Genomic DNA, 24,394 nt, shown 5'->3' on the forward strand with positions numbered 1-24,394 from the left:
ATTTAACGTGGTTCGGTCCAACTAACCTACATCCATGGATGAGAAACAAGATCCACTAGTTGTAGAGAATTACAAACATACATCATATCATCAACCTCACTCAACAATCAATACTCATAAGACACTCTCAATCTCCTCTAGTCCTATGAAGTATTCTTTACCCAAACAAACACAAACCCAAACCTTGTACACTCTTTCAACATAACCAAACACATACCCATATGTTCCCATACATCATACCTATGTGAACCCTCTCAGTCTCCTCTAGTCCATTAACAAACAAACATACACACCCATAAGACGTAGAGTCTCAATACTCCTATGGGGTGTCTATCCTACAAAATCCTACAACTCTCTTACATCTTTTTTCTCATACCTAACCCTGTAGAGACTTCACTTATTTATAACCATACAAACTTACCCATTAAGAATCCCTCTCCTCTTAGAATTCTTCACAAACTTGTCCATTAAGAATCCCTCTCCTCTTAAAATTCTTCTCCTGTAAGTCAAACTTGCCTATTAAGAATCTCTTTCCTTTTAGAATTCTTCTCTTGCAAGTCAAACTTACCTATTAAGAATCCTCTTTCTCTTAAAATTTTTTTTTTGTAAGTCTTCTTGTCCATCAAGCAATATCTGACAAATCTCAAACAAATCTCTAACAAATCTCTTATGAGATTTAAGTCAATATTCCCAACAATCTCCACCTTGACTCAAATTTCATCAATCATCTGTCTTCATGTTAGATATGCTTGGCTTCACCTGCAATGAAAGTCTTACAATCATCTTCTCTTCTCTTGTATTTTCACGCTTCATACAAACCAATCTTCAATCTTCAAAATTCTAACTCGAACTCTTTTCTTGAATCGAGCTCCTCTAAGCTTACTTCTTCCCATGTCTCAAACCAAACTCTTCTTATATCTCGAACTGTCAACTCTTCCCATGTCTCGAATCATCGGCTCTTCCCACATCTTGAATCTTCAATTCTTCTCACGTTTCGAACCTTTAACTCTGATATCACTTGTTGAGAAACACCACAGCTCTGATACCATTTGTTGGGCTAAAAGCCTCCAATCCAATCACACCAGTGGAAGCGAAATCAAATAATAAATCAAACACACAAGAGACAACAATTTAACGTGGTTCGATCTAACTAACCTACATTCACGGATGAGAAACAAGATCCACTAGTTGTAGAGAATTACAAACATACATCATATCATCAACCTCACTCTATAATCAATACTCATAAGACATTCTCAATCTCCTCTAGTCTTATAAAGTATTCTCTACCCAAACAAACACAAACCTAAACCCTTGTGTTCTCTTTCAACATAACCAAACACATACCCATATGCTCCCATACATCATACCTATGTGGACCCTCTCAGTCTCCTCTAGTCCACTCACAAACAAACATACACACCCATAAGACGTAGAGTCCCAATACTCCTATGGGGTGTCTATCCCACAAAATCCTACAACTCTCTTACATCTTTTTTCTCATACCTAACCCTGTAGAGACTTCACCTATTTATAACCATACAAACTTGCCCATTAAGAATCCCTCTCTTCTTAGAATTCTTCTCCTGTAAATCAAACTTGCCTATTAAGAATCTTTTTCCTTTTAGAATTCTTCTCTTGCAAGTCAAACTTACCTATTAAGAATCATCTTTCTCTTGGAATTTTTCGTTTGCAAGTCTTCTTGTCCATCAAGCAATATCTGACAAATCTCAAACAAATCTCAAACAAATCTCTTATGGGATTTGAGTCAATATTCCCAACAGTTGTTTCCTTTGTTATGTATCCAAGTTACTTCTCTTGGTTTGTAATGTACATGTAAGGTTTGGAGTGAAACTTGCAAGAAAAATTTTCAACAAAATAGAATGTTCATTTAACTCATCTGATGCTTGCTGTTTTTACCAGGATCATCAAGGAATTCTTATCCATCTAGCAGTCAATCTGTAAAAGGAAAGAGCTCTGTTTTGGCATCACCCATGCTTAATCAGAGCACCATTAACAAAGATACTTATTCAGTTTCTTTTAATCAATCTAAGTGGGTGTTCGTTACAATGAAGATAGTAACTCTACTAATAGTCTGCATCATTAACATATGGCTCTCTATCTAGTGGAACCAGTGATGTTTCAAGCACAAGTTCTATCCGATCTGACTTGAGTATGAACATGATAGATGAGGGACAAGTAAATGACTCACCGGATTTTGAGCAATTTTTTCTAGAAATACTGTAAAGCATTGCCCTTAAGTGCATGTCATGAACCGGCAGAGGTTGTTACCGATGTTGACCGCAGCAGCAGTCCTTGTGATAGAGAAAAATCCTAGGAAGAAGGTGACAAGGATGGGGTTGTTTTTGCCTTCTCTGAGGAGGGCAAGTATCTGAAGGTGTTATTTAATTGTCCATGTTGCATACATATGATGCAAACTAATCTGGAAACTTGAGAATCTGTATCATCTATTTAGACTAAAACCTTGCTGAAATCATCATTTCCTTTTATGGCAGGTTGAGTTGTGTCATCTTGTGTTTCTTTCCTCATGCTCGCTTGCCACCTTCATGTACTTTTTGTATTGTCAACCTCAGGTTCCCTTGTTACTAATTGAAGTGAAAAAGCTACTGCCTGACTGATTCAAGCAAATATAACTACTGGCTCACTGTGCCACCAGGGCAAATCTCTGGTGTCTTCACTCTTAATGTACATGTTGTAAATTGATACTGATAAATACAAAAAATGATTTGTGAGGTCATGTTCTTTCTATTCTGTGTAACATTATTCATTCATCAAAGAAAAAGAAAAAGTAATTAAAAAAAAACGAAAATGAAATACTATACTGTGAGTTCTTTTTGTTTAAATTCTGTTTCTATAAACCAGTTGATGCCACTATATTCCTTACATGCCTTGCTGTTGCAGAAATTCTGCAGGTTTTCATCAATCATCCATTTGGTTTTCCAGGGAAAAAGAATTTGCTTTTATACAAGCTTTGAACAAACAAGATCAAGCAAGTTTTTGGATACTCTGCACAGCTCTCAGCAACAAGGCAACCATCAAGCTACTTAGGCCCCCTGTAACTATGGAGGTTGGGGCCATTTTTTGTGTCCAGTCCACCTGGAGAGGGTCCATTTTTTGTCATTTTAAGGGCTTGAACTTTGAATTGTCTTAATCCAACACACTTTGAATGGGCTACTGAGTTTGCCATAGAGGGTCCCCAGCATCAGCCCTTAAACCAACCTAATTGCTAACCTGATGAGTTGTTCTAATTAACTTCTTCGCCAGGGTCCAGTATTATTGTATTTGACAATCATATGGCAAGACAGATGACCTAAATCATATGTATAAATTTGTTTCAAATGGGGAAAATAAAATTAAGCAGCAATTTTAATGAGTTCCCATAATTTGGTATTTAGTAATGCTAGTTCTCTTTAGGCCATTACAGCAATCTCTAATTGAACTGCTGTATAAGGTTTCAACGCCCTCTGGAAGAACAATTTAAGCCACAGCAGTTATAACGGATTCTCAGATTTTGCTCAGTATTTCTCCAAGCCAATTTAAATAAATTTATTTATATCAATTCATAAAAATTTATTTTTTAAAGTAAGTTATTATAAAAAAAATATAATTTCATAAAAATTAAGATATTAACTCAACATCATACCAAAGAAGTTCTTAATTTTATGTATGAACTATGAACTGTTTATATTTATTATCTCCTTGAGAAAGGCAACCGATCCTCATTAGTTGATATCAAAGCTAAGCAACCAAAGAAATTTGAACCGAAATAATTAAAAAAGTAACACATTCTTTTTACTACTTGAACAAAACATTCATTGCCTCGACACTCATTATCTTATTTATTCATAGTTCATCTAAGTAGTTAAAACTTTTTCTGGGGAATTGATGCTGAATCTATAGTTAGGATTTTATGGATTCATTTTTATGATCAAAGGAGAGAATACTTAGTTGTTAATTGTGCTCAAATTTTGAACCCTGATGTTTCAACTATTTGATTAGATAGAAGACAACAATCTTTCACTTCATTTCTTCTCATTTCAATATTTCAAGGTTCATGAACTTGCCTCTGTACATTGCTTCACGTATTCCAATATTCCATCTGGTTTAAAAATAAATGCAAATTTATGATTTGCAGAGCAGATTGTAGCTGTTATTTCATTTTCTGGCTATAACAAATGATGCCTAAAATACAGGACTGAGTACAGCCATTCAAAACAAGTCATGTGTATCATCGGATGTTACGTTGTATTTCTCGTAAATAAATCTGTTTGAATCGATCATATATATATAAATTTGTTTGAATAAGCTGGATATTGAAAAATGGCAGGTAAGTTCTGGTGGTAACATTGATTTCAAATAGAAAGTTGGTGGAATTCTGATTTTATCCAACACCCTTTTTTTTTTGCAGCAATCTCAAAAGATGCCATCTATATCTTAAAAAGGAGAGAAAATGCAGCTATCCTGCAAAAGCCACTGCCACAAATGCCATCTGATTCATGTGCATTGCTATAGTTTTTTTTTTTTTTCTTTTCATTTCAATTTCTTCTATGGCCATCATAAAGGCATAATTCTGTAATAATTTGACTGGACATCATCCAGCAGTCAATCCTTTCATTTTTTTCAGATTCAAAACCATAGTTCTGTAAATCTCTCAATGTAAACAGTGAAAAATGCAATTTGGGAATGGGAATGGAGATTATTATCCTGAAGATCTAACATTTTTATATTCTGATACATGGTATGGTATCTTCCAGGTAAAGAGGTGAAAAAACTTTTGAATGTTGAGCAAGTTTTTAAAATGTTTCAAGTTGGAAAAAAAAAAAAAAGGGTTTTTAACCCAAAGTTATCTCAATTAGTTGAAACCGTAACATCTAATACATTCGAGATTCAAATCCTAAAACTTGAAGATTTAACTCTTAAACCATCAACAATCGAGTTGAAAATTTATCAGCTGAAATTCACATGCTGCAGATGCAATCCTAGTCAGAGCAAATGGTTGAATTTGTGAGAAAAAATGAGAATAGATTAAGAAAAATGCAGAACATATAACAAATTGTGGACAAAACAAAACCAAGTTCAGTTCCAGCCGAGTAATTTATGCTAGCTAGTCTTCATCAAAAGTCAATTAGACAAGGCTTGTGTCTTTATCAAAAGTTAGCTGTTCCTTAACATTGTGCTAATATTCTTTTAGCATTATGAAAGCAAATCCTAACAGCTTACAAAAAGGACGGAATGTGCTTCTCAAGGTGGTCCCCCTTATATGCATCCAAATTGCAACCACCATTTATACGATACAAGTTTTCCCCTTTAAAAACAAGCCAATTTCTGTACTTTCTTCAGCTTCAAGCTTCAAATTACTCCTCCATTACAAGCATTCAAGAAATGACAAGAATGCATCAAAATCAATTTCAATCCATGGGCAAAAAATAGACTAGCAGAATTTTCTTCCAATCATTTATCAAAGTGTCCTGGATACCCTTTTGCCCTGGCTGGATTTAATGGATGAAATGGTTGCACGTTTTTTATTCCTCATTCTGTTGTCTCAAAATTATCTTCTGGGGAGTGAAATTTGGCAGATATTGTTTTCTTAGGTGTTCATGCTAATCAATCATCAATCATTCAGCAAAGGCTTAATCCAACTAAACTTGCAATCTGACTCAATTGGTTCATGTAGTCACCCTTAAAAGGTGATATCCCGTAGGTCTGGAGTTTGTATCCCCACAACTACACGTTCCCTTTTCCTATTCCTAGACTGCAACCTCCTACCTAAAATAAAGGCTAATCCAGCATTTGTTAGGATTAAACATATAGATAAGACAAAAAGCTGTGAAGTCATTGTTTGTGCAACCCTGAGTAGAACATACACATCCCATGAAGAAGCATGTAGCTCACCAACCACAGTCTGACCCCAACAAGCAAACAAAAATTCACTATCATGGAATCTGCACTGCCCCATTGTTTTAACTTGAAAGATAAGGTTGGGAGTTTATTCTTGTCTTTTTAGTTTTAAAACTACAAATCCAAGAAGAAAATTCTTGCTATCAGAAGGTTTCAGGAAACCAGAATCAAGAGTTGAAGACTCTCTACCTGCATAAGTTTGCATGTTTATGACAAAATATAAACAAGAGGCATCATAAGCAGAAATCTTTTAACTCAAAAATTCTCAATCTTATAAACATAGTTGTATTTACACTTGCCAAGTCGGGTGTCAAACAAGAATATAGCGAACAGAATACCCAAATTTAAAAGGGTGGGGAAAAAACTAAAAGACAACCGAGGAGATCGATTTAAGCAAACATCTTTATATATACAAACACATACGTATAAACATACAGGATAACAACACCATAGAACCTTTCTAATCTATGTTCTAAAACTACCTTATATAACATTAGTCAGGCACCGACCCCTTCATCAGGTACCATATATTATCCATATATTCCTGTCTTCTTCTCCTTAGTGGCAAGAAGCCAGAATCTGTAACTCTTAAATTTAGTGGCCTGCTAAACATAGTCAAAAAGCTCTAACACCCAAAAGAGCTTAATCAAGCAGAGCCCGAGAGAGCCAACTAGCAATATTGCAGTACTAATACCAGAGTAAGTAGTAATACACTACACAATCAAAACTGCAAACTTGTTAATGACTGCAAGTGGAATGCCAAGCTCCTGTCATTTAAGGCTGCCTGCAGGTAAAGTTAATTCTATTATCAGTCAGAACTCACAAATTTACTTATTTCTCCCATAACCGTATGGAAGTGATTGTTATTCGGCAACAAGTAGAAACCAATTGTTGCCTGTTCCAGATATAAAAGTTTAACCTCTTTGCCAGCCTTTTTGAGCCCTTCAACATAAGCCAATTGCCAATCCTGAATAAGGTCCAAACCAGCAATCACAACTAGACTCTTTGGAAATTTGATTCCTTCAAGACTTCTACCATTAGGACCAAATGGATTACATGCAGGATGGTCTCTGTCTTCTCCTTCAGGTAGAAAAGCTCTCCAGTACCAGTCACGGTCTAGTAGAGTAACAAAATATTTCCCATCTAAACTCTTTTCAGATTCAGTTCTTTCTTGTCCACCAAACATTGGATTGAGCAATATATTTCCCAATACATCAATTCCTGATTCTATGGCTCGTGCTGCAACATGGTGTGCAATGTTACCACCAGAGCTATCCCCAGCCAAATATATATGAACCTTTGAATCTTTCTGACTTTGAAGCCATGATCTAGAGTTAACCCACTTAAGAGCAGTCCACCCATCATCATAAGCACATGGATATCTATTTTCAGGTGCACGACGATAATTGACAGAGATCACAACAGCCTTACAGATACCTACCAATCGGCGACATAAAGTGTCATATATAGCACTATTTGCCGATGAATGTGCAAAGCTTCCACCATGAAAGAAAATTATAACAGGAACAACCTCAGCTGTAACAGGCTTCTCAAGTTCAACAATGTTGGGTTGAGGCTCTTCAGCAGTTGCTGGTCTATAAATCCGACTAAGGAGGCTCGTACCACGATCAATGACAACATCAAATGAGAAAACCCCATCAACTGGATTTGCATTAGCAGGGACTTTCCGATCAAGAAACTCTGCCAAGTGACGATTGAAAGTGCCATCAGGTCGACGAAGAAGATTGTAAGCCAACTTAAAATTGGAGATGAGGACCCATGTATTTAGGGGAACCACCATCTACTCACAGACAAAGGTAAAGGAAAAAAAAAATCAAAAGAGTTTCATCTTCCCAAGAAACAAAGTGCAGCAGAAATAGATGCAGCAATCAAGACCTTATGAAACCAAAGCTAAACAAAGAAGATTTTTTACTACCAATTGACTTCCTAAAGTCACCAAATACATGAACAGAAACCCTAAAGACCCCAGAAATTAACTGTGCTCAATTTGTCAATATACACAAAAATTAGTAAGAAATATATGCTATGATGCAATGCAAAATTGGATATGTAACTCCATAATTTTCACAAAGTATTCAATCAAATGTTATCCTCCAAAGTAAGGTGATCCAAACCAACAACTACATATAGGACTCCTCCACTAACTTATATGATCTTTAAAATCCAATCAAACCTCCTCGGGTAATGCTACTCTAAAGACTGAACTAAAATCACAAATTACCAACTTTCTTGGAGAAACAAAAAGAAGAGTCCCAAATCTAATCACAAAAAAATAAAATAAAATCAGCAAACTTGTATATGATGTTGAAGCTCAAACAAAGTCAAACTTAATTGCTCCATACCCCAAAAGCAGCAAAATAAACAACCCAAACCCCAATTTTTTTTAAAAAAGAAAATCTTGAATACGAAGGATTTGATAAGGTTAACAGCTCTAACAAAAAATTAGCTAAAACTTAACTATATTTAACCAAAAAAAAAAAGAAAATATATCAAAATCCATTAAAAAAACCCATCTTTGACAACCCAATTCTAGAAAGAAAACAATTTGACGAAAGAGAAAAGAAGGAAAAAAGATTGTACCTTGCACTCATTCAGGTTGACTTCATTGCTTCTAGCCATTTCCCCAACTTTAAAGACTCAAAAACAATACCGAAAAGCTTAAAACAGATCCTTTTGAAGAACAACTCGAAAACCCACAATTCACATCACAAACCAAGATTTAAAAAAACCCAACAAAGATTTTAATCTTTTATTCTTTTCTTAATTTTTTTCACACTCCAAAGATCCCTTCTTTTTCTCTTTTTCTGCTGTTCAACTCATTATCAAGTTCATAAGAAAAGAGACGATTTTTTTTTTATAATCACTGAAAAAAATGAATACAGAAAGTAAACGATAAAATGATAAATCTCACTGCAATAAGACACAGAGGCTTGTATGTTTGTTGTGTGGAGTGGATGACGGATAGGAACCAAATGCGCATGTTAGAAAACGTCTAGGAAGAAATGCTAAAATACACATCCAGTGGATGTGGACGTGAGAGACGACAAACTGTGCGGCCGAAAGACAACTATTCTGTGGGTCCCTTGGATGTGGATTTACTTATATTTTCTTCAAATGATTAATGTATTATAATTTTTATCAAATTAATATAAAAAAATTTTATTTAATTAAATATTTTAATATTTCATAATTCATATTAATACTTTCAATTAAATAACCAATGTGTCATAAATATTTGATTAAATAATGCCACGTACCATAATTATTTAGTTATAATCACATTACTTATTATCATATCAATAAAAAATTAAAATATAAAATCTAATTATTTTTAAAAATAAAAATAATAAAAAAGATAAATCTTAACATAAGTATGAAATTAATATTGTAAAATTTTATTTTTGCAATAAATCTTAACATTATTGTTAAAATTATTTTAATTTATTTAATTTTATTAAATAAAATATTTTATTTTTAAAACTTTTTATACAAAATTTGGAGAATTTATCTGAGCATTATGTAAAAAAAAATTATATATTTTTTTATTAACCAATAATTTTTAATTATTATTTGCATACTGTTCTCACTTTTACAAATTAAATAATATTATTTGGTTAGATAAATGAAGTTCATGCGTAAATAAATATAATAATTAATTTGTGTTGAAGACATGAAATTGTTCATAAAAATAATAAATAAATTTATTTTTTTATTTTATTATGGAGAAAGAAACAAAAAGGGGAACGGAGGCGACAAAAGCTACCGTGCGTGCGGCCGACGCCTGGTCAAATGAAGACAAACGGAGTCCGTCAGATCTCGACTCTGGGAAGCTTTGAAATGACATTTTACCCCTAGTTTAGACATGAAAACAACGAAAATGCCACTATAACGGGAAAAAGATGGATAGGTACCGTTTCGATTTATAGCTTTTGTCGTTTTCATGGGTCGAACTTTTTTGTCATAGATGGTCTATGATTTGTTATTGGGTGCAATAATAGCTAATTTAGTATTGTTGTTGCAGCCAAAAAATATATGTTTAAAAAATATAATAAGAAAATTATGATTAAAAATTTTAAGTGTATTTGTATTGTTATAAAAAAAAACTATAAATAATTAAAATATTAAAAAACATATGATAAAATATTGATTTTTTATTTTGAAGAAAATTTTATTCATAAAAAAATCTCGAGAAAATTTTAAATTAGGTTACAAAACCAAGTTTTTAAATTAAAAGTTAAAATTTTTTTTTTATTTTTAAACATTTTTACATGATCATGATAACTTAGCTCAAACACAATCATTTTCAAGTTGCTCTCAAGATTATTGTAAATTAATATAATTATTTTATGTGAATAGTTATAAAATTTTAAACATTAAATCAAATTTGAATTACTTATGAATAATTTAATTATCTATATTATGATCAACAAAAATTTTTTTCTCGAAGGAAGTCTTAGAATTTTGAGATTTTATATTCAAGTTTTATTGTATATGGATTTGATTATTAGTTAAGTTATAATTTATTAGTTAATTATAATATAATAATTAATTATTCAATTAATTATACTGATGTAATAGTTAATTATGAGTGTAATTTAAAAAAATAAAAAACTATAAAAATACTTTCAAATTAAAAGATAATATATCACTTATAATATTATGATATAATTAATTAAAATTCAATATTTTATAAGTTTTATACAAAAATTATGTAAAATTTATATTTTTAAATCATGAAATTCAATTGACTAATTATAAAATTATAATAGAAATTTTATAAAGCGCTTTAAGCAAAAAAATTTGACGCCGCAAGTTTCGTATTAAAATAATGTATAGATATGATATGATATATTTGTATATAAATTTAAATTTAAATTTGTAAGATATTTTTTATGTGATAAAATTATGAAACATTTGAATTAAAAACGGATAAAATCTTATAAGTTGAATGTATGACTCCATAAATAGTATTAGAAACAGTTTATCAATCGGCATAAACTAAATTTTACACGAAATGCTATGCAATAAGAAATCACTTATAAAATCTAATATCTAGTGTGATATTAGTCATATAATTGAACTTAGCTTTGGTGTGATATTGATTATGTAGTTAAATGAGGATCGAAAGGAACGTCAAACTTTAAAATTCAAAAGATTATTATGCTCGTAATCTCATATTAAAAGAACATATAAATATATTATAATATATAAGTAAATTTTTAAATTTAAAAAATATTTTTTATAAAATAAAATTATAAATTTTTTAAATCAAAATAAAAAATACTTTATAAATTAAGTATGAATACCTGTAAAAACCCTTTAGCATTTGGGATTCTCCCTTATCATCCTATAAATTTTTTTTTTTTAAATGTGGTCCTATTGTGAGATAATCTATAATGCCCCGTATGACCAATCCCTAGGACAATTATCTTATCTCCATCATGTGGATGCCAAAGGAAGAAGGAATCAAAGGGGGTGTTTATATTTTCCAAAAGATAGAAGAAAAGTACCCTTGTCTTTTGCATGAACAAGTACGTTTGAGTACTTATGAATAGTTTACATCTTTCTCCAGCTGTCAAAATATGTTAGAAACTTTTGTTCTTTGTTAAATTTTGAAATTTAATTTTTATATTATAATTTATATAAATTTAATTTTTATATTATTTTAACTTAATAATTTTAATCAAATCATTAATTTTATTAATTTTTTTATCATTAAAAATATTAATATATCGCTTAATTTTATAATTATTTTCAAATGATAAAATGATTTGATTTACAATATAAAGGGAGAAAAAAAACAACTTTTGGCTCACAATTACAAAGAATGGTTACTTTGGACCCATTGCTTTGAATTAGGCCAAATTTGATCAATTGGGCTAATTTATTTTCATTTAGGATTTATTTATTTCTTGGCTTAAGTCACAACCCTAATTGTTTTTTTTTTTTTTTAAGTTTAAAAGATTTATTTTTTTCAAATTATTAAATTAGATCAACATTTAATTTAAACTATAATAAATAATTAGATAATTGATATTTATTTTAAATATATTATTTAATTGATAAATAACATAAAAATAAAAATTATCTTATGTGTCAAATTTCTTATTAAAATATAAGGAGCAATCTACTTATATCGACGTAAAATTAAAAAGTTTTACAATTTTTTTAATCATTAATTTTAATAGATCTAAGTGGTAAAATACAAAGAAAATTAAGTTATTTCAACGAAATAAAAAAAAAAAAGAAAAAGAAAATACAAAGTAAACAAATTTGTATATCTACAAAAAATTGGCTAAGGGGTTCTATTTACCTTTTGAGGCTATAAATAAATGCATGGTTTCTCTTGAAAGTTGAGGATCAATAATTTTTGAATAATTACATTATCTGTTAATAAAATATTAAATTTTTAATTTTAATAACGATCAAATTTTGTTAACTTCAAATACCGAAAAATTTTTCTTTCAACTACATATTAGAGTAATGCCGGTAAACATTATATAACATTCAAGCTTTGATCGAAATTCTTATGTTAAGACTCAACTTCCTTCTATTAGAAAAAGAGAACTCTATATTGCTATCTTATCTTTCATTACAATCGTATCACATTTTGAAGTTTATATATGGAAAGTAATTGAATGAAATTCTTAGGTGATAGAATAAGATATAAGGTTGATTTTTTTTTTTTTTTGCATAAAACTTTTTCAAATGTAATTGAAAAATAAAAGAGTTATTGTCTAATAAATGATTATTTTGTTATGTCTACAAGATATATAGTAAAAGAACATAATTTATTTAATTCGTATCTTAATTCAAATGATTCAAATAATTATTTTTAAGGTATGGCATTCAACATTAACAAATTTGTGATTTAAATCTCAATAATTGTAACCTATTTTCCTTATTATTGAGTTACGACTTTTTTTGTAAAAAAAAAAACATAATTTTTTTCTCTGTTAAACAAACTCATGTTCCTTATATGTCAAAATATATGAAAGATTGTTTATAATTAGTCTACATCATAAGATAAAATTATTTAATGCATCATCTAAAGCAGAATTAAAAGTTCTTATATACTCTATTAGAATATATTTAAAAGAAATTATAAAGTAATAAAAAAAAACACATGTCAATATTTTTAATAAACCTTAGGTGAAATTTTTTAACTAAAGTTTGTGAAGCGTATTCTTAAAAATAATTTAATGAAAAAAAATTAATAAATTGATACATTTTAATACGAAAACTAATAATATATAAAAAAATTTTAAAAATATCATTTATAATTGAAATTTAATCGAAACTTATTAAATAGTAAAATTTTTATCAAAATTTATACTAAAAAATATATCAAAATTTATTAATTTTTTTTTCAAATTTGTTCACTTGATCTGTATAATAATATTTTTCAATTTATCATTTTTATCTAATCTTTTCGAATAAAAAATTTCATCTAATTGTCTAATCTTGTGAAATAATAACCCTAACATTAGGAAAAGAAAATGTTATTTTCATGACCCATCTCTTGATTTATATTTTAGGCTTTTTAAAAGCCCAAACAACAAGATTTAGATTTGGGCAAAAGCTAGCTATGAATATCTTTGGGCTTCTTTTAGATGGCCTGAATTGGGCCATAGGCTCCTTTGGCATCCGACGTCGTTTGAAACTGATACAAGACAAGTACCCTATAAGAACCAAAAAACCTACAAAGAAAAAATAAAATGGAATTCCCGCGAAAACCGAAAATTTCGTTCCACGTTGGCAATCCTCGCGGGCCACCAATCCACCAATCAAATTCTACAAAGCTCTGCATATAACTCCCCGCAAGGCACTCTTCTCAAACACCCCTATTAAATTTGAACCTCCGCTTTTACAATTCGCGATTGCCGCTTTCACAGCAAAATTGAGAGTTAGGGTTAGGGTTAGGGATTTTGAAAGATGAGTTCCACAGGAGGATCAACGAAAGGAGGGAGAGGGAAGCCGAAGGCATCGAAGTCGGTGTCGAGGTCGCAGAAGGCTGGGCTCCAGTTTCCGGTGGGGAGGATCGCCAGGTTCTTGAAAGCTGGGAAATATGCCGAGCGTGTCGGTGCTGGAGCCCCCGTCTATCTCTCCGCCGTGCTTGAGTACCTCGCTGCTGAGGTGAGTTCATTTGATTGTATGTTATTGAGTCAAGGTCTCATTTTTCTTTAATTTCTAATCGTTTTTTGTCTAAGCCTAATCAGGTCCTAGAGCTTGCTGGAAACGCAGCGAGAGACAACAAAAAAAATCGAATAGCTCCAAGACACATCCAGTTGGCAGTGAGGAACGATGAGGAGTTAAGCAAGCTTTTGGGTTCGGTCACTATTGCAAATGGAGGTGTTTTACCCAACATTCACCAGAATCTTCTCCCCAAGAAAATGGGAAAGGGCAAGGGTGATATTGGATCAGCCTCTCAGGAGTTTTAGGCCCTTTTCTTAGTCTTCTTTTTTCTTGGGGTTTTTTCTATAACAGTTGTAGGATATAGGATTTTTTTTGGGTTATGAACAATGTTGTCTTTTGAACAAAGCAGTTATATATAGAGCTACTTATGTAAATTTACTTGGTTCTGTTTTTCTGCTCTGGTTTTTGTAGTACAAAAGCTGATTAATTTCCATGTTTCAAGCAAGAATGGGCCAATATTTGGGTTTGCAGATTGAAATGTCTAGAAATCTTCATGTATTGCTCATTGGAACCTGCTCAAATGACTCAAATGTAAAGCAGAACTAGCTAAGATTTCAAGTTACATTAGAGGTTGTAATCATAGCCAACGTGCCTACCATTTGTACATTTAAGGACAGAAGACAGCATCATTTGCGTGGGGCAGTAGTTTAAGGGAACTGTTACAGAGATGGGGGGACTCCGGACTCAACAAACCATCTAGATTTCCTTCCCAACTACAGATTTCTCTATTGTGTCGATACATTGGCCAATTGATCTCCCCAATGCCATTGCCTCTGCCAGTCTTGATCTAGTTTCATTATGACGGTGCAAGATTGAAACAGTATTCAATGCAGCCCATCTAACTTGATCATCTACTTGACTTCCTGAGTAACCCAACCATCTGAGTACTTTATCCAGCTGCTTCCATTAATGGGAAGTGTCAGCAATCAGAATTCACTAATCTGAAAATAACCCATGGTAACATCATTTGAGCAATAGAATGTACCTTGTCAACATCAGAATGAAGTCCCTCTATGCATCCAAATTGTAGTTGCTCAGCTACCAAGCCTCCTAAGACTACGCATGAAAAGTTGTTCAGAGTCTGCACAGCATAACATCAGGAAGAACCAAATGTAAGCCATGCCCTTCATCTGATTAATAGAGTTTGTCCAATGCATGTGTGTGCTTGGGTTTATAGGATGCACTCTGTTTGACTATACCTATGAGGCTATTACTTGGGAATGGGAACAATATGAACAAAAACTTGACTCTTATGAAGTGTCAAGGTTAGCATGCATGATGTTCCTCTCTTCCCGCATTTCTTCTCTCACCTTCAATGATCTGTTGGAAGTCAAAGTACTGCAAATAAACCAAATTCTATGCACCATAGAGTTAGAGAACACATTGTCCTTAGTCATCACCTATATATGATAGTATTATAAAGAAAAAGCAGTACAAAAAACAGATTAACAGAACTTATTCCTGTTAGAGTAAATTGTTTTTGTTAGTAACAGGAGAAGTTGCCCCATCTCTACTATTCTAGCTATCATATCCATTATCTGGTTTCTATTGCGGTTTTGCCTCAAACAAGTACAGTGGCAATAATGGGGAGCTATCCAATGCTTATAACAAACTAGAGCAAAAGAGAGTTTCTCACCTTGTTTGAAATTCCGTGAACACCAGACTGCAAGGTTGTAGAGATACATAATTCAGAAAAAAATAATAGTACTAAAAATTATCTTAGCATAACTATCATAACATATAATTGAATAATAGAGTAGGCATCAAAGCAAATAGGGCAATGCAAACTAATGAAACAATATTCTTACTTCAAGAGAATCAAAACCTGCGAAGTCTACACTTCCAGCAGCAAATCTACCCTTCCAAAACTCCGTCATGGTTGGAATTTTATATCCTTTTGGAAGAATCCCCAGCAAATAACCAATTAGAAAATGACCAGCTTCATGCTACACATATACACCATTTCAACTCATCAGCCATCAATCTGTTCCAAATTATAAGTCTGATTATACTTATTTCACCTTTTCAATGTTACAAATTCTTCTTAATGCATATCATATTTTAGTTTCATTCGCGGTTATTTCAAAATAATTAAGCTTTAAACAGAAAAAATGAATTGGTTACTCTTACATGTATACACAAAAAATGGTAATCTTCGTAGGAATAGGAAGACTCTTTGATTTCATCACTCAAATCTGTTTCAAACCCTTCACTTGAAACCTGTTCTTGTAAAGAGCATTGCATGCAGCTTTTTATTGAATCCGTTACCAGATCAACCGTTGGTTTAAGATAAGATAAATCCACACCGTTGATTATCAATTCGTCCAATGATGACAGCTTCTTAGGTACCTAATTGAAAAAAAAATTAGAAGAGAGAAATGATTGTAATTTTCTGGCTAAATTATAAATAATTTGAAATTTAAAAAAATATTTAGTTATTTATTTATTTGACCTGTTTGGCGGTGCCAAAGGCGCGGAGGCCATCGGGTTGGCGTCGAAGGTGTCTGAGGAGAGAGAGAGCGGCTTTGAAGTTGCGTCTCGAGAGCTCTCTGTCGATCCTTCGTAGAGCTCTGCAACGTCGTTTTGTGAAATCGCTTATGGTTGGAGGTTGGACAACGGAGGCCGGAAAGTCGAGATGGAGCTGAGGCGTGAAGCTCATTTCTGGATGGTTCCGTCTCCGGAGAATACGGCGTCGTCAGAAGCAGGTTAAGGTTGGGTCGTTAGTCGTTTAGGCATAGGAATATAGTAAAGTTCATAAATATTATCCTTCTTGTCGTTGGTGCCTTGCTGTTCATGAATAACAAAAACGGTCCGTTTTAATTTAATTGTCTTCTTCAACTTTATATATATATATATATATATATAAATATCTTGCCTTTTAGTAATAATTTTACTTAATATAATCATAATAAATAAGGATCATTCAAAGTTCGAAGTCAGTTTAATTCAGTTAGGGTTAGCTCATAGCTGTTACCATTTGTAATTGGTTCAGTCTTCAGGCTGCACCTTGTAACAGAATGAAATGTGAATAAAATTGAAACCTAGAGTTATTCAAGATTATGCAGACTTGCATCAGCCATGGCTTATGACCTAAGGTGTATTTGTTGGGGCTAACACATGCTGCTCACAGGCACTTTGCCGTTAACAGCTTACCAAATTCCGCAGCGTGCAATCCACACAGCTCGGACCTGAAGATGCATACCACATTTTTCAGGACCAACCCTGAATGCACCACTCAGGAGTTTAAGCCAGCCAGGACTACTTTGCTACCATGCTTAAACATCGTGGTAATTCCATTCCATGACATTGTATAACCAGGGCAATACCTAGAAAAGCTTTCACCTCCAGTGAAGAAGTGCACCAAATGCACTTGCCTTTCGGAGTAGAATATACCGTAATTATATTATAAAAAAATTCAATCTGAGGCACAGGTGGTGTTCATTAACATATATCCAGAATATAAGTAACAAATTCGAGGACCAGAATCTGGAATTTCCAGTAAAATAATGATTGTTAATGACCGGATGTGCCCATAACTCGAAACCCTGTCACTCAAAAATAACAATTACTTGGACAAAAGAATACTCATTTCAAACTACTAGATGATGTAATTAGAACTAACTAACCACCATCTGAGCAAGTGGTGTTGCAGCAAGAAAATTGGATCCAAAGAGTAAAGTTTTAAATATGATCGCCTTCGAGAACACTTGACTATGTCAACAGAGAGTTAGTCACTAATCTTGCAGATACCCTTTCTCCTCCAAGTAAGAAACCACTTCCCCTGCCATGGCACCCGGTGTGGGGCAAATTCCATCTTTCTGATTTATTTCTATCTGGAAAGAAGCAAAATGATAATTCATTTCAAGATTTGTAGAAAAATACCAGTATTTGGCTCAGAATTCAATGTCACCATTAACAGTTTCCATATTCAACTAAACGCTTACCTCACAGTTCAGTGGCTGTTCGTAAGGATCATCTATGCCAGTAAAACCTACAAACATAACACTATTAGTCCAGTTGCTTTATTAACCAAAGGTAAAATAATTAAATTATCATTATGTGTTAAAAAGTTAAATGTTTCAAAGTCAAAACTCTTTTTGTGCATGGGGAAGTAGAGTAAAGATCTTGAGTGCAAACACAAATGACACAATTAGGAAAAGAAAAATATAAAGGATATCAGACAAAGAAAATTTGTCTCAAAAGATCTCCAATGCATGCACCTATTCAAACATAGAGGTTATCTTTAGGCATTTCACCCATTAAAAAAGAACAAAAAAATTCAGAATGAATTTTATGTGACAATATGTATACGTTGTTCATAAAAGTAAGGGGGAACAAAGAGGCAACTTCTGTCAATGAATGTATGAAGGCAACTGAGCACACCTTTAATCTTTCCAGCACGTGCAAGCTTGTAAAGACCTTTTGAATCTCTCTCTTCACACAATTCCAGTGGCATGTTCATGAAAACCTGCATGTATGAGGAAAAGGGCATTTCGACTTCAGTAAAAAAGATGAAAGGAATCAAGATGAGAACCATTCAAAAGGAGCCTTGCCTCTATAAAATTAGCATCTGGCAACATTGCACGGCATGCATTACGGTCTTTCCTGTACGGAGATATTAGACTGGCAATGCAGATTAAACCAGCATCTGCAAAGAGCTTTGCCACTTCACCTAAATTAGATGCAGAAAACGTTAGAAACAGCTCAAATCAAATATATCACAGAAGAACGATGCCCTAACCACACCTTGGGCTCTAGCAAAACAAAAGCTGAACTCCTGTAAGCCATCTAGTCATAACAATCATTTGCATATGCATAGTTATCTAAGTAATGGTAATGGTAATGGTACAATGTTTAATAGTTAGTATGTACAAACTTCATGATGTCATCTTCACTCGTTACAATTAAAATATACACAGTGATAAGTTCATGTAGTTTGCCAAACTTGCACCAAGATTTGCAGCCATATATTAGATGTCTTGCTTGACAAACACAATTATTTACACCCACCAAACTCTCAACTCTAGAGACTTCTATTTCTCAAATTGTACTTACCAACCCTGCGTATATTTTCTGTTCGATCTTCTGCCTTGAAACCAAGATCCTTGTTTAATCCATGCCGAAGGTTGTCCCCATCAAGTATGTAAGATAGCTTTCCCCTTGTATGCAGTTCCCAACTTAGTGAACATGCAAGTGTGCTTTTACCTGAACATGATAATCCAATCAGAGAAGAACTTTCAAATTCAAAGCCAGGAGGAAGCAACTCAAGCTGCTAAAACGTTTTAATTTTCCAGGAAGGATAATTGTAATTCAGAAGAAAAAATATAAGTACATAGGAAAGTCCATTTGACTTTAAACCTGATCCACTGAGACCCGTGATCCATACAACACAGCCCTTCTGGTTAAGGAGCTTCTGCCTTTCAAGCTTCCCAACTGGTAATTCTTGCCAAAATATATTTGTTGAATTTCCCATTGTCGACATCTTAAGTTCCCTAGTCTTTGATTCTCTAACGATACAAGTAAACCCAGACTCGGTAACAGCAACCAGATAACCACATATTGAACAACATTAAGCCACTTGGAAATAGTATGAGGGGTTTAATGTGCCCATTGTATATGTTAATTACAGAAGCCTAAAATCAAAACTGAAATAGTCCAACAAATTCATAAAATTTTGTATTTCATTTTTTGAAAATCAAGCTGCTGAATGATACATAACAGCTGATTTTTTTTTCATTCACATTTTTCTAGTCTGTATTTGGCATCCTCTAAAATATGTTTCAAATTGATAAAAACATGTTTATTTTTTCTTAATTCTTTTATCCTACACATCATAATGAGGACAGGAAATCTCCACCATTAATCAGTTAATGAAACTGGCAAAATAAAACCACATAAAATGCATTTTTTATCTATAAAATGATCAAAATAAAACTAACCATTTCAACCCTTAAACATGTCAAAGACTTTGAACAAATTAAAACCCCAAATGACTTCAAAAACAAAAAAGGTCAAGAATTTTGCAAAAACCCAAACAAAATGCTTCATCATATACACATATGCATCCATGTAGACCCAAAAAGAACATATTTTTATCACATTTTTCACTGTTTTTCTTGTAATTCAGAACTACCCATCACATGAAAGTAAGAGCTAAAGAGATTGGCAGGTACCTGACAGAGAAAGAATGAAGCCTGCTGAAAGTTGAAATGTTTACAAGTTTGCTTTTTTTTTTAGACGTAAAGTTGAAAGAAACAAAAGAGAGAGAAACAGCGTTTTCTTGTGAAACCGGAAAAGGATGGCTGGAGCTGAAGACGGCATAGACATAGGAAAGAAGAAAGGGAATCAGTTAATTTTATTGGAAAAAATTTGATTTTTAAAATATTTTTATGGGTTTTCATTAATTCTCAAAATAACCAAAAAAAAATTATTAGTGAAAATAATTGATAGTAAATGAATTAAAATGTGTTTAGCTAGTGGAAATTTTCATAGGGAGAAAGTTTTAAAAGGAAAATGAGAGAAAATTTATATATAAATGTGGAAAATATGAATTTTTAAATAAATTTAATTAAATTAATTTATATAATTATTTTTTAAAAATAAAATTTAATTATAATTATTTTTTAAAAATTAAATTCTTACGAGAAAAGTAAAAAAATGAATCTAGACGCCTATGCCTTCAATATTGCATGTATCCATTCCAATAGAAAACTTTTTTTTTTTTCTCGGTTTTAGTCAAAATGAAAAGTACCTTTGAATTGTCAATTTTGATGGGACCAAGAATTTATTGTAATCTTAATTTGTAAACTCTTAGTTCAGATTCAATGTGGGAATCTGACCTTTTATTATTATTTTTTTATTGTTCTCACTGAGAATTATTTTATATAAAAAATTTTATTCCATTTTTAAATTAAAATAAATTGTTAATCAATAAAAAATTTACAAATATTTTAAAACGTTTTTAACTTACAAATAATTTACTAACAAAAAATCATAAAATTCAAATTTGAATATTTTATATTTATAACCTAAACTTTAACCATATGCCTAATCCCTTATTATTATTATTATTCTCACTGGGATTCTCTCAATCAATTCTTTTAAACAACTTAGGAATTTTACTACTACTACTACTATTATTATTATTATTATTTTTAGGTTGATCATATTCTTACTTATTGTTTAAAACTAATCCATAAACTCTTATACAAAAAAATCCTGTAAGGGATCTTTGATTTCCATATATATATATATATATATATATTAATAATTATTTTACAATGCTGTGTCATTCTAGTAAGGTAAGGGTTTCTTTTACAATGCTATGATTAGAGGTGATTATGATTTAATTTAGATTAGATTCGATTTAATTTTTTTAAAATATTATATAATATTATAAAAATTTAAAATTTGATCTGAATTCAAATTAAATATTCATTCGATTTAAATCAAATTTTAACTGTTCGATTTGATTTATTTGTTTTTAATTTTGTATATATTATTTTAATTATTTAAGTAGGTTTTGATTTATTATTTTTATTTTATAAAAATTTAAAATATATTTATATAAATATTATAAAAACATATAATTTAGTTTAGTTTGATTTTTTTTTAACTTGATATATAAAATTCGAATCAAATTTAATATATACATTTAATATTCGAACTTGATTCAATTCGAATAAAAAAAATAGATCCGACTTGAATCAAACATTATAATTTCAAATCGATTTTCAAAATTTTCGATTCTTTTTCATCCTTAGTTATGGCTTTATGTTTTGGAAGAACACCAGTAAGCACAAAGCAAAAAAGTTTTTTCACTTCTTACAAGTATTTTTTATGCTGTTTTATGTTCGGCAGATGTCTTTGAGTTTGATAGGTGCGTTTAAAGTTGTATTTTGAAGCTTTTATTTTTGGGTCTTTCATTGTTGTTTCGAAGCTTTTACAGAGATATGTGATTATTCATTTTTTTTATCTTTCCTTTTTTTTTTTTTGGTATTTTTGGATAAAATTGATCATTATTTTTTTATTGATTAATTGAATGTCGATTTTTTTTTTTTTTGGGTTTTTTGAGGTGATTTTGACAGATTGTTGTTTAATGAGAAATTAAAAAATATATTATTTTTATTATTTTTATTTATTCTTACTTTTATACATGTATATCAAACTTCAAATTGATATAAAAAATTATTTAATACTATATTAATAGTAAAATTTTTTAATTTCATAAACTGAATTAAAATGATGATTTATATCTCCTTTTTTAAATTTATTTTTTTTATTTTCTTAAATATATATCTAGAGTTGGTAGTCCAAATCCCAGCCCGACGGATTTCGATCTGACTCAATCACATAGAATTAATTTTTTTTTCTTAAATTAAGGTTTTGAGTATGATCAGATCATGTATTATTAAAAAAAAATTGAGTTCAGGTCGGGTTAAGATTTTAGACAAATCTGATCTGATCCGATATTATATTAAAAATTATTTTTAAATTATTTTAAAATTTTTTATTTATATATAATTAATAATTATATATTTTATATTTAAAAAAATATTTTATATTTTAAAATTTGAACTTACAAACAATTTACTAACAAAAAATCAAAAAAATTGAATTTAAATATTTTATATTTAAAATCTAAATTTTAACCATTTGCCTAATCCCTTATTATTATTCTCATTGGAATTCTCTGAATCAATTCTTTTTAAGAATTGTACTATTATTATTATTATTATTATTATTATTATTATTATTATTAGTTTGATCATATTCTAAATTATTATTTAAAAATAATTCATACACCCTTTTATAAAAAATATTCGGTAAGAGATTTTGCTTTTCATGTATTATTTTTTTTTTATGGTTCTTTTATAATGCTGTGTTATTTTAGTAAGGTAGGAATTTCTTTTACATGTTTGTGATTACGGGTGATAACAATTTGATTCAGATAAGATTCAGTTCAAATTTTTTTATATTATATAATATTATAAAAATTTAAAATTTGATCTGAATTTAAATCGAACATTTATTTGATCAAATCAAATTTTATCTGTTTAGTTTGATTTATTAATTTTTAATTTTTATATATTATTTTAATATAAAATTTTAGCATATTTAAGTAGAATTTGATATAAAATTATTATTTTATTTTATAAAAATTTAAAATATATATGGAAACTAAGAAAAACATATAATTCAATTCAATTTTTCTTTTTTTTATGTTTTACCTCCCGATTTGAAATGTGATTCAAACTTAATATATACATTTAATATTTAAATTTGATTCAAACTGAATAAAAAAAATCATTCCAAATTAAATCGAATACTATAATTTTAAATCAATTTTTAAATTTTTTGAATTTTTTTTTATCCTTAGTTGTGCCTTTATGTTTTGGAAGAATATCTGTAAGCATATAGCAAAAGGTTCTTCCATTTTTTATAGGTGTCTTCTATGCTAGTTTATGTTTTACAATTGTCTTTGACTTCAGAAAGAGAGTTCAAAGTTGTATTTTGAAGTTTCTGTTTTTGGGTCTTTATTATTATTTCGAAGCTATTGCAGAGAAAGTGGTTTGTGATTGTTTTTTTTTGTTTTTTCCTTTGATGTTTTTGGATAAAATTTGTCATTATTTTTTTTATTGTTTAATTGAATGCCAGTTTTTTTTTTTTTTTTTTGGTTTTTTAAGGTGATTTTGAAATATTGTTGTTTATGAGAAATTAAAAAATACATTATTTTTATTATTTTATTTATTCTTACTTTTATACTATACATCAAGCTTCAAATTGATTTAAAGAAAAATTATTTAATACTATATTGATAGTAAAATCTTTTATTTTTATAAACTGAATTAAAATGATAATATATGTCTCATTTTTTAAAATTATTATTTTTTATTTTTTTAAATATATACCAATAAATACAAGTCACCATCTTAATCTTGTTAGTGAAATTAAAAAACTTTATTATTAATTTATTTGATAATTTTTCTGCATCATGTATTTTTTTTTATTGGTGGTTTTATTATTATTAAAAATGTAAATACTAATTTTTTTAATAAAAAAATTCGTAATTTAAAGATAAACTAATACTTTCATTAAAAAAAAACCATAATTTAAAAATAAAGATAAGAGGTACAATATTAAATTTTAAAATTTAAATTTATTAAATGTTACTTCTTTAAAATATCATATGAATCAAGTGATTAAGAGAGGGAAACTAGGTTACTGTTCATACTTTCTTTTTGGTTGAAATGGATAA

General features: G+C 30.4%; 4 protein-coding genes across 7 annotated transcripts; 1 reads left to right on the forward strand and 3 right to left on the reverse strand.

The window, feature by feature from the left end:
• Positions 1-6,191: 6,191 nt before the first annotated feature.
• Positions 6,192-8,920, reverse strand: LOC111296347 (gibberellin receptor GID1C-like). The gene is made up of 2 exons (XM_022890609.2): positions 8,521-8,920; positions 6,192-7,720 (listed from the first exon to the last, which is right to left on the reverse strand). The coding sequence occupies exons 1-2, from the start codon at positions 8,557-8,559 to the stop codon at positions 6,728-6,730; spliced, it is 1,032 nt and encodes a 343-aa protein (XP_022746344.2). The 5' UTR covers positions 8,560-8,920; the 3' UTR covers positions 6,192-6,727.
• Positions 8,921-13,668: 4,748 nt separating this feature from the next.
• On the forward strand, positions 13,669-14,510 carry LOC111296334 (histone H2AX-like). Its single transcript, XM_022890587.2, has 2 exons — positions 13,669-14,076; positions 14,160-14,510. Exons 1-2 carry the CDS (start codon positions 13,876-13,878, stop codon positions 14,379-14,381), a joined length of 423 nt encoding a protein of 140 aa, XP_022746322.1. The 5' UTR covers positions 13,669-13,875; the 3' UTR covers positions 14,382-14,510.
• Positions 14,511-14,657: 147 nt separating this feature from the next.
• On the reverse strand, positions 14,658-16,795 carry LOC111296279 (uncharacterized). Of its 2 annotated transcripts, XM_022890483.2 has the most exons (6): positions 16,589-16,795; positions 16,267-16,485; positions 15,945-16,082; positions 15,773-15,799; positions 15,122-15,217; positions 14,658-15,033 (listed from the first exon to the last, which is right to left on the reverse strand). In XM_022890483.2, exons 1-6 carry the CDS (start codon positions 16,793-16,795, stop codon positions 14,833-14,835), a joined length of 888 nt encoding a protein of 295 aa, XP_022746218.2. In that variant the 3' UTR covers positions 14,658-14,832. The 2 variants fall into 2 exon arrangements, with proteins under 2 accessions (XP_022746218.2, XP_089625038.1); XM_089768912.1 differs by lacking the exon at positions 15,773-15,799.
• Positions 16,714-20,631, reverse strand: LOC111296333 (adenylyl-sulfate kinase 3). 3 transcript variants are annotated; one of them, XR_016346793.1, is made up of 8 exons: positions 20,310-20,630; positions 19,495-19,643; positions 19,192-19,341; positions 18,690-18,808; positions 18,520-18,604; positions 18,081-18,127; positions 17,763-17,969; positions 16,714-16,923 (listed from the first exon to the last, which is right to left on the reverse strand). XR_016346793.1 is itself a non-coding variant. In XM_089768913.1 (7 exons), exons 2-7 carry the CDS (start codon positions 19,616-19,618, stop codon positions 17,871-17,873), a joined length of 624 nt encoding a protein of 207 aa, XP_089625039.1. In that variant the 5' UTR covers positions 19,619-19,666; positions 20,310-20,631; the 3' UTR covers positions 17,512-17,870. The 3 variants fall into 3 exon arrangements, 2 of the variants coding, with proteins under 2 accessions (XP_089625039.1, XP_022746320.1); XM_089768913.1 differs by lacking the exon at positions 16,714-16,923 and having other exon boundaries at positions 17,512-17,969; positions 19,495-19,666; positions 20,310-20,631; XM_022890585.2 differs by lacking the exon at positions 16,714-16,923 and having other exon boundaries at positions 17,512-17,969.
• Positions 20,632-24,394: the final 3,763 nt, after the last annotated feature.

Source organism: Durio zibethinus, chromosome 12, assembly GCF_047325235.1.
Source record: "Durio zibethinus cultivar Kanyao isolate XHJ-2024 chromosome 12, ASM4732523v1, whole genome shotgun sequence".
In the NCBI taxonomy this organism is placed as follows: domain Eukaryota; kingdom Viridiplantae; phylum Streptophyta; class Magnoliopsida; order Malvales; family Malvaceae; genus Durio; species Durio zibethinus.

Coding starts and splice junctions, on each gene's coding strand:
- LOC111296347 (XM_022890609.2), bottom strand. CDS start 8,559: ATGGCTAGAAGCAATGAAGTCAACCTGAATGAGTGCAAG. Junction 7,721..8,520: donor TCAACCTGAATGAGTGCAAG/GTACAATCTTTT, acceptor GTCTGTGAGTAG/ATGGTGGTTCCCCTAAATAC.
- LOC111296279 (XM_022890483.2), bottom strand. CDS start 16,795: ATGAGCTTCACGCCTCAGCTCCATCTCGACTTTCCGGCCTCCGTTGTC. Junction 16,083..16,266: donor ACCATTTTTTGTGTATACAT/GTAAGAGTAACC, acceptor GTATATGTGTAG/CATGAAGCTGGTCATTTTCT. Junction 15,800..15,944: donor CAGGTTTTGATTCTCTTGAA/GTAAGAATATTG, acceptor ACAACCTTGCAG/TCTGGTGTTCACGGAATTTC.
- LOC111296334 (XM_022890587.2), top strand. CDS start 13,876: ATGAGTTCCACAGGAGGATCAACGAAAGGAGGGAGAGGGAAGCCGAAG. Junction 14,077..14,159: donor TTGAGTACCTCGCTGCTGAG/GTGAGTTCATTT, acceptor AAGCCTAATCAG/GTCCTAGAGCTTGCTGGAAA.
- LOC111296333 (XM_089768913.1), bottom strand. CDS start 19,618: ATGTCGACAATGGGAAATTCAACAAATATATTTTGGCAAGAATTACCA. Junction 18,605..18,689: donor CAGATGCTAATTTTATAGAG/GCAAGGCTCCTT, acceptor TCATACATGCAG/GTTTTCATGAACATGCCACT. Junction 17,970..18,080: donor AACAGCCACTGAACTGTGAG/GTAAGCGTTTAG, acceptor GCTTCTTTCCAG/ATAGAAATAAATCAGAAAGA.